The sequence below is a fragment of the Equus caballus genome, chromosome 19, assembly GCF_041296265.1.
Source record: "Equus caballus isolate H_3958 breed thoroughbred chromosome 19, TB-T2T, whole genome shotgun sequence".
NCBI classification, from domain to species: Eukaryota; Metazoa; Chordata; class Mammalia; order Perissodactyla; family Equidae; genus Equus; species Equus caballus.
This window is the reverse complement of record NC_091702.1, coordinates 34,925,444-34,937,121: the sequence shown is the minus strand read 5'-3', so window position 1 is coordinate 34,937,121 and position 11,678 is coordinate 34,925,444. Positions and strand designations below refer to the sequence as shown.

The 11,678-nt window shown below is 41.0% G+C and overlaps 1 protein-coding gene across 2 annotated transcripts in view; it reads left to right on the top strand.

Annotated features, from left to right (window-relative positions):
• Positions 1 to 3,326: 3,326 nt before the first annotated feature.
• The window catches only part of RFC4 (replication factor C subunit 4), a 14,573-nt gene continuing 6,221 nt past the window's right edge, over positions 3,327 to 11,678 (top strand). Inside the window, exons 1-4 of one of the 2 annotated variants that reach the window (XM_023623485.2) lie at positions 3,327 to 3,695; positions 5,283 to 5,432; positions 6,990 to 7,068; positions 10,169 to 10,248. In XM_023623485.2, the coding sequence (XP_023479253.2) occupies positions 5,302 to 5,432; positions 6,990 to 7,068; positions 10,169 to 10,248 (290 nt within the window). In that variant the 5' untranslated portion in view covers positions 3,327 to 3,695; positions 5,283 to 5,301. Of the gene's footprint in view, positions 3,843 to 5,282; positions 5,433 to 6,989; positions 7,069 to 10,168; positions 10,249 to 11,678 lie in introns of both variants that reach the window. The other variant, XM_001498067.6, reaches the window with a different exon arrangement.

The window sequence follows — 11,678 nt, the reverse complement described above, 5'->3', positions numbered from 1 at the left end:
CATGCATCCCCAAGAGAGAAACATGACCCTTTAACAGGGAAGAATGGGCTATTTCTGTAGATCAACAGCGTTCAGAGAAACATGGAAATTTAAGATTTTCAAATGTATTGACCCAGATGACTCCATTTCAAGTCTCAGCGTCTCGAATTTTTCCAATCAGGGCCTAGACCTTGGTGTAGCAGGCTTGGTAGGGTTGAGAGTTTAACCTTCTCTGGAACTCTGCTATTTAGTTAGATCTGGCCCACAGATTTCTTTGCCCTCTGGCTGCAGGATATGCAAAGAATTTTATATGCTGCCCAATAGACCTGCTGGCTTTCACACTTAGTCTGATATTGGCAATTAATCACCTTCAGTTTTTCATTTTCTTTCTTTAATGAATTAATGAGGGCCCCCCCAAATGACCATCCTATTCCAAACTTCTTATAATTACTATTTCCTGAAACTCCTGAGATATTGCATCTGTGGGTGCACTCCCTTCCACTGGCATCCCATTCCACTTTGCCGCTGATGAAGGTTTTAACAATTGCCACGGTATTCCAGGGGATCTCGGTGCTTCACTACTACCCGCGATGACAATTAGCAGCAGGCTGGCAGGTGATCCAACTTCAAAATTTCATCTTGGAGTGTTTTTCTAGGACCACTTCTTGTACCAACACTCATGGGTTGAATTCCGTAGGAAACGGAGTCTGAGATTTTGAGATTTGCATGCAGGTTTTTTATTGGGTGGTATTCACGGGACCAAAACATGAGAGGAGTCAGGGAAGGGGAGCAGGACTGGGCAGAAGAAGTCATACTGTGATGCAGGCACAAGAGAGATCTGGAGCTGGGACAACCTATGAGTTGTGCCACATAAGCCAAAGAGGCTAAGCCTTTATTCCCCTCCTAGACTAGTCCCTGGAAGTGGGCTGCCCCCACAGAAGGAATATGACTTTGGACAGTGTCTCTATTTGGTGGACGACAATTGCTGGAGAGGACTCAGCTGAGAGCTGTCAGCTGTTGACACTCCCAGCAGCTGGGGGAGTTAGTCTCAGTCCTGAAAGGTGGCACACCAGAGCATCCACTACACCAGCATTTCCTGATTTTACAATTGACACTGCCATCCACTGTCTAATCCTTCCCACTCCTGAGAGCAATTTTTAAAAATTTTCCATCCAAGTCTTTTCCTTTTCTAGTCGATCCATAAAACATAATCCAGGTACAGTTCTGCCTTGTCTGTTTCAAAGGGCAACACACCAGGCAGAGTTGTATTCAACTTTTGAAAGCTCTCTTTTAACATTGAAAAACTTCCCAAATCTCCACAAACCAATCATGGCCCAGTGGTTAAGTTTGCATGCTCTGCTTTGGCAGTTTTGCCAGTTCAGATCCTGGGCGCAGACATGGCACCGCTCAGCAAGCCATGCTGAGGCATCCTACATAGTACAACCAGAAGGACCTACAACTCTGTACTGAGGGGCTTTGGGGAGAAGAAGGAGAAAAAAAGATTAGCAACAGATGTTAGCTCAGGCGCCAATCTTTTAAAAAAAAAAAAGTACTATAATAGTAACTGACTACCCATTAAAAAAATAATAATAAAAGCTATTATAAATTTAACTGGTTTAATCACATGAGCACCCATGCACAGTACAAAAAAAACGATATGCATTTATATAATGACCTTTTTGGTTCTGGTGACAGAGACAGTGCTTAGTGCCACACGAACTCATGAAACACCTGGGTCAGCTTGCTACCTATAGATGCGTTCAAGAATGGAAGGGCTGGCTGAGGGGGTAAGTAGAGGTTGAAATCCAGCCCAACCTCTAATCATCAAGTCCTTCACCCCATCAAGAGGCTTAATATACTGGAGGAATGTCGCACTTTTTCTAAACCAATTGCCCAAAGGGGCTACCATTCAGGTCTCTTTTTCTACTTAGGATTAAGGCATCTCTATGCCAGCCCTGGACCTACCCAGTGACTAATTACAAGCCTTAACTCTAGAGTCAGTCCTGGGTGTGGATTCCAGCTTAGTTTGCTGTTTGCCGTTAACCTTAGCCATCTAAGCCTCAATTTCCTTATCTATCAAATGGGATTATTATACCTCCTGTGTGGTTGTGGTGTTTGTTCAAGTAGCAAATGAACACCATCTACCTGAAAAGATCCTTGTTTTATGAACTTTATTGCGGTATAATTTACATGCAATAAAATGTAAAACATTAAGTGTACATTTTGATGAGTCATGACAATGTAAACCAGTGATCAGACAGGCAACCTGTCTGCCTTTTATACCATCCAGAGATTGTATCAGGCCCTGAGGGAGTTAGAAAATAGCATAAACTACGCTTAGTTAATCTGGTTAACCTCTTAATTAGGTTAGGCCTGGGGCATATGTTTTCAGAGCATACTACTTCTGCATAACACATCACATTGTCTGTCACTCTCCTAGGCTGTAAAGCTACTGAAGGCAAAGACCTTCCAGCTTGTTCCCTGCTGTATCCTCAGCACCTAGCAGTGTGCGGGCATTTGCTGCAAGACTCCATAAGCATTTGTTGAAAGACAAACGCATAAACATGTAAAGTTAACAAGAAGTATCATGTTGAGTTTGTGTCAAACAAAATTTGGAGTTATTCCTTTAGAGAAGACCCAGGTCAACTTTATGGGTTAGGGTAATCAGTAAAGGCCTGCGCAGAAGGTAGCACTTAAGATGGGTCAGATTTCAACAGGATTTAGAAAAAATTCAGAGCTAAGACAGCAATGGGGAAAGATAAAAGGGGTGTCCTCAGACAGCTGCCTAGAGCCCACAGTGCACGTAGCCTGATGGGGTTAAACATTATTTTCAATGTTCTAACTTTTATCGAGCGTCTGCACCACCAGATTTCTGGACAGGGCTTCGAGATCAGAAAATGACCACAGCTGCACGGCAAGATCCTCCCCCCTCAACAACGGGCAGACACTACGTTATATAATGGTATAAGCCATAAGCACTCAGAAGGGGAAGGAAAGGCACCTTCTTCAGACGTCTCTGCCCTTAAGGCACACACGGTTTGCTCCGCGACGAAGAACCCGGAGGGGAGGACAGGGATCTTCAGGGTGGCCTCTTCTGGCGAAGGATCAACTCCACCCTCTCCAATCCCGGTCCTTCTCTGGCGGTACAGCAGGTTGCAAGCCGAACTGTGTCGCCGCAGAAATACAAGTGAGACGCCCCATGACTATCAGTGAAGCTCACAGTGCGGTACAGGTTGTATCCAAAAAGAGAGTGGATCATTTGAGATCTTTGGTGGTCCACGGAACGCATGCCTCTCCAGCCGCCCTGGCGGGCGCGCGGTCACACATCCTCCCAGCCCACGTCCGCTGAGCACTCGGTTCGCGGCCCAGCGTCTCCTCCGGAACGGGTGCGCTCAAGTGCCCTTGACCTGCAGTCCCAGTTGGAGGGACGCACGGGGACAAGGTGGAACTGTGTTTACACCTCCTGAGTTATTCCCGCTCCAGTGTCTGCATTCCTAAAAGCCTGTGTCGCCTCATCTGTTTAAACACAAACCGGCAGCAGCAAACGGCTCCCTTACAAGGCGCGAGCGGCGGCCCGGAAGTGACGCGTTACGTGTCCGCGTACTCCCGCCCTGCCCTGCGCCGGCCGTTCCGTGGCGGGAACAGGGGCGACCGTGCAGACGGCTCCGGTTCTAAGTGTCGCGGAGGCTTCCTGGGCCTGATAGTCTCAGATTGGGGTACGGAGCTGGGACTTCGTGACCATCCCCCCCTTTCCCTCTCCCGGAAACCCCAGGAACGAGCCGTTGGCGTCCTCGCTGGGGAGACGAGCTGCTGAGAGGCCCAGGCAGTGTCCGGGAACGCGCGCGAGGACGTGGGGATAACAGGTGACGGACCAGCCGGAGAAATTGCGAGGGTTACCTTCGCCTTCCTCCATTTCTGCGGCCGTGATGCCCCTGCGATGTCTTCCACCTCCGTCTTAGCGCGCACAGGGGCCGGACGGGCGCCCCGGCCGAGCCACCTTCTGCTACCCCTGCCGCGCCCCTTCGTGCTCAGTACAGCATCTTTCAGAGCCCTGCTGTGGGCTGCAGTACGGTTCAGCAGCCGGTGGCAGGGATACAATAACGTTAAAAACCTTGGCGCTTTACAGATTTATCGATATATTTTATTTATTCAGTATATACCCATATGGCAAGCACAGAGCTATGTGTTTGCCCAATTCTTTTTATTTAATTCAATTGCCTTATGCAATAGGCCTTAGCTCCTTTAACAGAAGGGGAAACTTAATCTCGTAAATGATAATTTAGTCGCTGTTCTAGATATGGGAGAGGGGAGAAATACAGCAGTGAAAAACAAAGAATTGCCACTAATGCTGGGAATTTTCAGGCAAACTAATGATGCTTTTCTGTCTCTCAAAACAGCCTTCTGCTGCCCAGAAGAATATTCACCTGAATGTTAATAGTGATTATCTTCTGCGTGAGATTTTGCAAGAATTTTTAAAACTCCTCATGCTTTTCTGCATGATTTTTTCAGATAAGCACGTTATCAGAAAAATAGCTGTTTCCATTTTAAAAATAGAGTCCCCAGCCCTCCATTCCCTGCACAAAAAGGCCTCTGACATTGGGGCTGGCCCCGTGGCCGAGTGGTTAAGTTCGCGCGCTCCGCTGCAGGCGGCCCAGTGTTTCGTTGGTTCGAATCCTGGGCACGGACATGGCACTGCTCATCAAACCACGCTGAGGCAGCGTCCCACATGCCACAACTAGAAGGACCCACAACGAAGAATATACAACTATGTACTGGGGGGCTTTGGGGAGAAAAAGGAAAAATAAAATCTTTAAAAAAAAAAAAAAAAGGCCTCTGACGTTAGCTCTGCCAGTCAGACAGGCCCTGGAGTGGAGCTCTAGGCCCAAGAAGAGAAGTGGAGCTTCTCACTCTGGTGCTGGCGCTCCTAATTGCCGAGTTCATTCCAGGGTCTAAGTTAGAGCTAGGCCAATGATTGAAATGGAGGAGACTATAGAGGCCCATAAACAGTTGGGCCTTAATGACATCAATTTTTCAAAAAGTTTGGAACTCTTAAAAAATTTTCTGATGTAAGATTTATCTTTATTCTCTAATTCCCTCATTATAAATAGGTTCTAAGTTCCTGAAGCACTTCGGCTTCTTTTATGTCCCTGTAGCCCTCAGTACAGTGTGTTCAGAGAGTGCTAGGTCATGGATGATGTCTTGATTTAGTAGTTATTGAATATCTGTGCACAAGGTCGTGTGTGCTTTCAGGCTGTACCTCCTCATAATGTTTTCAAAAGAGCTTTTCCTTTTCTGTCTTGCAGCGGTCAGTGTGAAGTAACCATGCAGGCGTTTCTAAAAGGCGCATCCATCAGTGCTAAACCACCGATGCCCAAGGATCGAGGAGTAGCTGCCACTGCCGGAAGCAGTGGAGAGAACAAGAAAGCCAAACCTGTTCCATGGGTGGAAAAATAGTAAGAACTGTCGTGTTTTTGTGGAAACAGTTTTGAGCACTTTTATTACTTAGGGGGGATGATTTTCTCTGTTTAGATGTTGTCTTTGAAAATCACCCAATTATGTAAGTCGTAGAATCTTGGAACCGAAAGTTACCTTAGATTGAGCCAGTTTAATTCCTTATTTTATAGATGAGCGGAGGTCTTCTCTGTAACTCAGGACTATGGTTTTAGCGGCTGGGGGACAGCAGTGAAGAAAACAAGGTTTCAAAAGTTGTCTGTAAGCTCTTGGTTAGGAGTTCTACTTAAGTCTAAACAGTCTGTTCCCGTTTTCATTACTGATAGGTGGAGATTGTTGACTTTTTGTTTGTTTGTACATTTTTGGCAAAAACAGCACTCGAAGTAGCGCTTAAACTTCAGTCAGCTAAGTAATACTATGACAAGTAGTTGTAACCCCTGGTATAGCCTCAGTTATTACCAAGGGTTTGCAGATTACTTATAAGCCAAATAAGGCCCTCGTATGTTTTGTTTGGCACCAACAATGCTTTTAAAAATAGGAAATTTTACATAAAAATCTAGATTTTTTTTTAATTAAAAAAATTATAGAAGGGGAAACATAGATTTTCAGCTTCTCAGGAAGTTAGGCAGCAGGAGGTACACGTTCTCACGTGACAACAGTTAGGTGGACTTGAGTACTGCTTCTCATTTTGGGAAGGTCATATGTCCCTCAGTTCACCACAGTCCCTACTTTTTCTCTTGCTTTGCACTCTGCCCTCTTCACTTTTGTTATCTGCCTGGCCCCTGCAGGCATTTGAATATGAGACCCTGCTTTATAACATACAGTAGTTTTCCTAGAAAACATGATCTGACATAAAATGCCTGCCTGGCATTGACCTGATTAATTAGAAAAGTAGGGATCAAAGAAGAGCTTTTGATTAGTTAACTAAGCACAAAGCCTAATCTTAGGATTGGGAGCATAACTTTGTTCCAGCTTCTCTTAAAATTACAACTTAATGATGTAAGATGAAAATTACATATTATTACACTTCATATTGGTTAAACTTACTTTGTCAGCCTTCAATGAAGTGAATAGGTCTGCGTTTTTTGTGTATTTGGGTGATGAAGAAATTGGTATTAACCGATTAATGACTTAGTAACTATATATATGTAACCATATTAACCAAAATAGTTAGCTATCCTGAGCTTACTAAATGGTTCTCCCTTTTCAGTTTAGGTTGTATGATCTTGTCAAAAATCACATTACTTTCTAAGCAAGTGTTCACTTTAAATTTTTTACCAGTTGGCATTTGTGGTATAATAAAAAGTCCTTTTGCTTAATTTTTGTTAGCATAACAGATGCAAACTGCATTTGGAAAAGTGAAAAATTGTCTCATTCCTTCAGCATGTATTTGCTTAAGGTAAATACAAATAGGATTTCCACCTATTTTCAATCATGAAAGTTTCTCATTTCATTACCAAGATATGGGAATTATCATTGGTATTTTAGCAAAAGGAACACTTGAGACTTTTCTTTGGCTACTATAATATACTAAATAACCTCTCTTTTTTTTTTCCCAGTCGCCCAAAATGTGTAGATGAAGTTGCTTTCCAGGAAGAAGTGGTTGCAGTACTGAAAAAGTCTTTAGAAGGAGCTGATGTGAGTAGCAGATGATGTTTAATGCCATTTAGAGATTTAAGACTTAATTTATTCACCCTCTTTCTTCCTTTAGAACCTCCTGCCCCATTTAAATACTATGCTACATAGTATATAATAACCTTGATAACTATTTTAGCATTGATTGATTAATTCAACAAATATTTATTGAGGATCTCCTATTCTATCCTATGGCATTATTATAGAGTACTCAAGTATAGACCATTGAGCATACTGGATCCTTTTGCTCATGAGCTTTTATTTTGGTGGGGAGAGGCAGAGAATAAACACGTAAGCCAAATAAGAGAATTATAGATGATGATATGTGCATATAAAGAAGAGTCAGAGGTCTTTGAAAGTATAATGGCTAATCCTAATTTTCAGATTTGATTTGGAGGCTGGCCCCGTGGCTGAGTGGTTAAGTTCGAGGGCTCTGCTTTGGCAGCCCAGGGTTTCACCGGTTCAGATCCTGAGTGTGGACACCGCACCGCTCATTAGGCCATGTTGAGGCGGCATCTCACATGCCACAACTAGAAGGACCTACGACTAGAATATACAACTATGTACTGTGGGGCTTTGGGGAAGAGGAAGAAGGTGAAAAAAGGAAGATTGGAAACAGATTTTAGGTGTCAATCTTTAAAAAAAAAAAGATTTTGTTTGAACTACAACACACAAAAATTGAGCATTTAAGTCTGCTTACAGTGTAGTGTCTCCTGCTGTGATATATGGGATAAAATATCCTTGAGTGACTTGCGTTTTAGATTATTCAGAGACGAGACAAACCCAGATGAAGAATTAGCAATTTAAAATTGTATATGATAAAGTGCTTTAAGAGCTCAGTGAAGGAAGGAGAGAAGTTGTAGATGAAAGTGGGATGTGGTTTCTGCTTTATTCCCAAGATTTGCTTCCTTACTCTCAACCTGGCTGCTTTAAATTAGAGGTTCTTTTGGTTTTTGCTGTTACCGTTCTCTTCCTGGAATTACATTACAACAGCACATATTTTGAAAGAAGTTATAAAACTATTTAAAATCTTTTTCTTTACCAGTATTTGTTCAGATTTGCACCAAATACCTTTACCTTTTAATTTTATAGTAGTATACAGTTTTAATTCCATAGTAATGTTTACATAGATGGCAGAACAAAATCTATTTTAATTGCTAGTATTCTCAACTCTTCAGGCAAACGTAGTGGGGTTATGATCTAGTTCTTGATTGTATACCATCCAGCTTAGGAGACTGAATCAAGAACTTTTCTTCTTTAACCTCTTGTTTAGTATTTTGTGTTTCTTTTCAGACTAAGTTTTGTAAAACTTAAAGATGAAGTAATTTTTTTAATTCTGAAGAGGAAAGGAAAATACTTCATCCCTTCATTTACTTTAAAAGGTTTTAAAGTAGAATTGTAGTAGATTTTTTTCAGAAATCAATTTTAAGAACTGATATTCCATGTACAGTTCTTGAATGCACCATGTATCATACTGTCGTATAATGTACCGTTTAATAATTTTACTGTGTGTTAAAGAATTGATGTTATTGTATGTGATAGTGACCTGGATGAATCGTTACAAATATTGAGGTATGCATGGATCAAAATAACCTTAAAAACTTAAGAGCCTAGGACTTTTTTTGTTTTTGTTTTTAAGTAGTGAATCTCACAGTCTGGATATTAACCTATATGTTATCAATGTAAAGTAATAGTCTTCTAATGAATATACTTATATGTTGGTTTATTTATTTGGCACATATTGAGTACTACACACAATGCTGAGAATACAAATGTGAATAGAACAAATAAATGGTTCTTGACCTTCTTAAGCTTACCCTCTAGTGAAGTAGACATGTATTTTACAATTAAACCCAACTATTAAATAAATAACAATAGATAAATGCAAATTGCATCAAGTGCAACAAAGATGGATGAGAGAATAATGGAGGAGACTCACTTTAGATTGGGTGGTCAGGGAAGGCTTCTGACTTGTGAGGAAGTAGGAGTTGGCCGGGCAGGAATGAAGAATGAGACCCCAGTTCATGGAGGACGGCATGTGTGCAGGCCAGAAAGTGCTTAGCTGTTGGAGGTGATTGTAAGTTGGAAGCTAGAAGGTGAAAGAGGGGGCGAGCAGATCAGAGGTGGACATCCTTGTAGGTTATGGTAAGCAGGGTTGGTTGGTTTGTTTTTGTTTTTCTAAGTGGAGTGTGAATAGTTTTAGGTAGCAATCCAAATGGCATCTGGTTTGAATGAAGAGTGAACAGATGGGAAGGGGAAGGGTTAGGCAAGAGTGGAATCAAATAAGCCATCCTACCTAGTTTCCTATGTGCAGTGATGGCCGTGTGTGAAAGCACATACTGAAGAATGTACAGTTTCGTAAAGGAGCTCATTGGAATTCAGTACATTTATTAATCTGTACCACAGATCAGTCACCTGCTTGATAGGGGCCAATCTAATTAGACTTAAGGTATAAAAGAAGATAGCTAATTATTTAATCTTATCCTTTCTTCCTCTGTTGACTTCTCCCTGATACATGCAGGCGTCCCTACAGGGTGCGTAATCATGATGTGGAGCACTGCCTGGCACTTAATAGATGCTTAGTTTTTAAAATTTTTTCTTCTTGGAATTTAAGCTCTTTCAGAGCCCTAATATATCTTTTTTACTCCTTTTTCCTCAGTGTTGTCTAAATCCAGTTTCTTTTTGGTCTCTTTCCCCTTTGAAGCAACTGACATCTTATAAAATATAAAATCTTTCCCAATCATGAGCAAAGAGGTGGCATAGGGAACTGACAGAAGCCTGGGATTCCCTTCAGAAATAAAGCTTTCTAATTCCAGCTTTGAAAATTCTACCTAATTAGATTAGGTTTAGAGCAATCATAAATATTGATTCAGCTTAAGATATTAGAAAGATGTCTTGGGAAAAAGTGATAGTATTATGTGAAAAAGCAGGGTTTAGAACTATTAATACTAAGGTACCAGTTATATTAAGAAATCTTTATATTCAGATATGTGCCCTCTCTATTAGGGAAGTCATTGCACTGTTCCATAGACATTTTCAGTGATCATTTTCATCTATTTGTGCCAGAATACAATTTTTAAAAAGTAAAATTTAACTTCTGCAGCTCCCTAATCTCTTGTTTTACGGGCCACCTGGAACTGGAAAAACATCCACTATTTTGGCAGCAGCTAGGGAACTCTTTGGGTAAGTTGAAATCTCGCTCTTTTTTTAAAGACCTGACGTAGGATATTTCTGGTACTGCTTTTCTTTCTCTAAAAATTTGCATTTGGTTTCTTTGCAAAGTTGTTGCGTTCGTTTTTGCTTCTGAATTTTTTGTTAATCCAGTGGCCCATTTCCAATTTCTCCCCTCCAATAAATTAGCTTGCCTACATCTTTTGTAACCTTCATTCTGAACCTTATTCAAATGTTTGTGTGTATTACAACATTGAGAACCTTGTGATTTTTTTCATCACTTTTTCATTGTGATTTTGGAGCCCAGAAGACCCAACCTGTCACTAGTCATGCCAGTAGTTTCATCACTCTTTTAGTTAATGTGTTTACATCTCTGTCATTGTATGATGGAATCTGCTGTGCCTGCTGCTACTGACCCGCACCACCCGTTCCTAAGTTCCTTATTGCTCCGGACTTCCCAGGCCCTGCCTCTGGAGTGGTTAGGCCAGCTCCTTGCCCTCAAGCATCCTGAGTGTAAGCAGAGTGTGTGGTATGATTCCAGGTACACCAGAAGACCTCTGAGCCACCTTCATAGATTCCTTTTTCTAGATTAACTGTCTTGGCTTAGCCAGTTGTTATAGAGGAGCCCTTTACCTAGAGTTGGAACATCCATATCAGCCCAGGTCTGATATCATGCAACATGCACCAGCATAGCAAAGGCTATCTTGAATTCATCAAGAGTTTTTATATCAGGCGTATGGCCAAAGGGTACATCTGAAATCCTACATTTGAAAATAATTAGATGCCTCTGAAACCACCAAATATGTAAGGATAATTAGTTCTATTGAAATGCAAAGGAAGACCAAAGGGGAAGCTAATGTAACCCTAAGATTTTATTTATTTGACAGCAACTTTTGTTTCTCAAGGAAATTATAAAAGAACTTTTTTGATTCTTCCACAGCTCAATCAGTTAGATCCAAACTGAACCAGTCTTGTCAATATAGTTATAATGAAACTGTTAAGTAGTTTATTATTAGTTATGCTAGAGTAGGTCAGTCCAGATTATATAACTTTTAAAAATATCCTTTTGAAAATAATGTTTGTCCTTATAGAACTAAAAGAACTTATTTTAAGTATAAATTCCACATATAGTAGTATTTGTGGTTTTAAAATGAAAATATATGCACAGAGCTTACCAAATGTTTATGCTCATAGAAAAATTCCTAGGATATCTTGCTATTTAGGAAAAATAGGAGAAAACTAAATGCAAACTCTTGTTTTTTTAGTAAAAAAAAAAAATATATATATATATATGTAGAAAAATGACTGGAAAGAAGTTTTCAAAACAATGATTTGGCAGGATGTGCCAGTTGATTTAATTTTCTTTTGATTTCTCAGATTTCCCTACTTGTGGTGAGCTACTTAAGGAAAACTGTTCATGTTTGAGTCTAGTAATTTTTCTT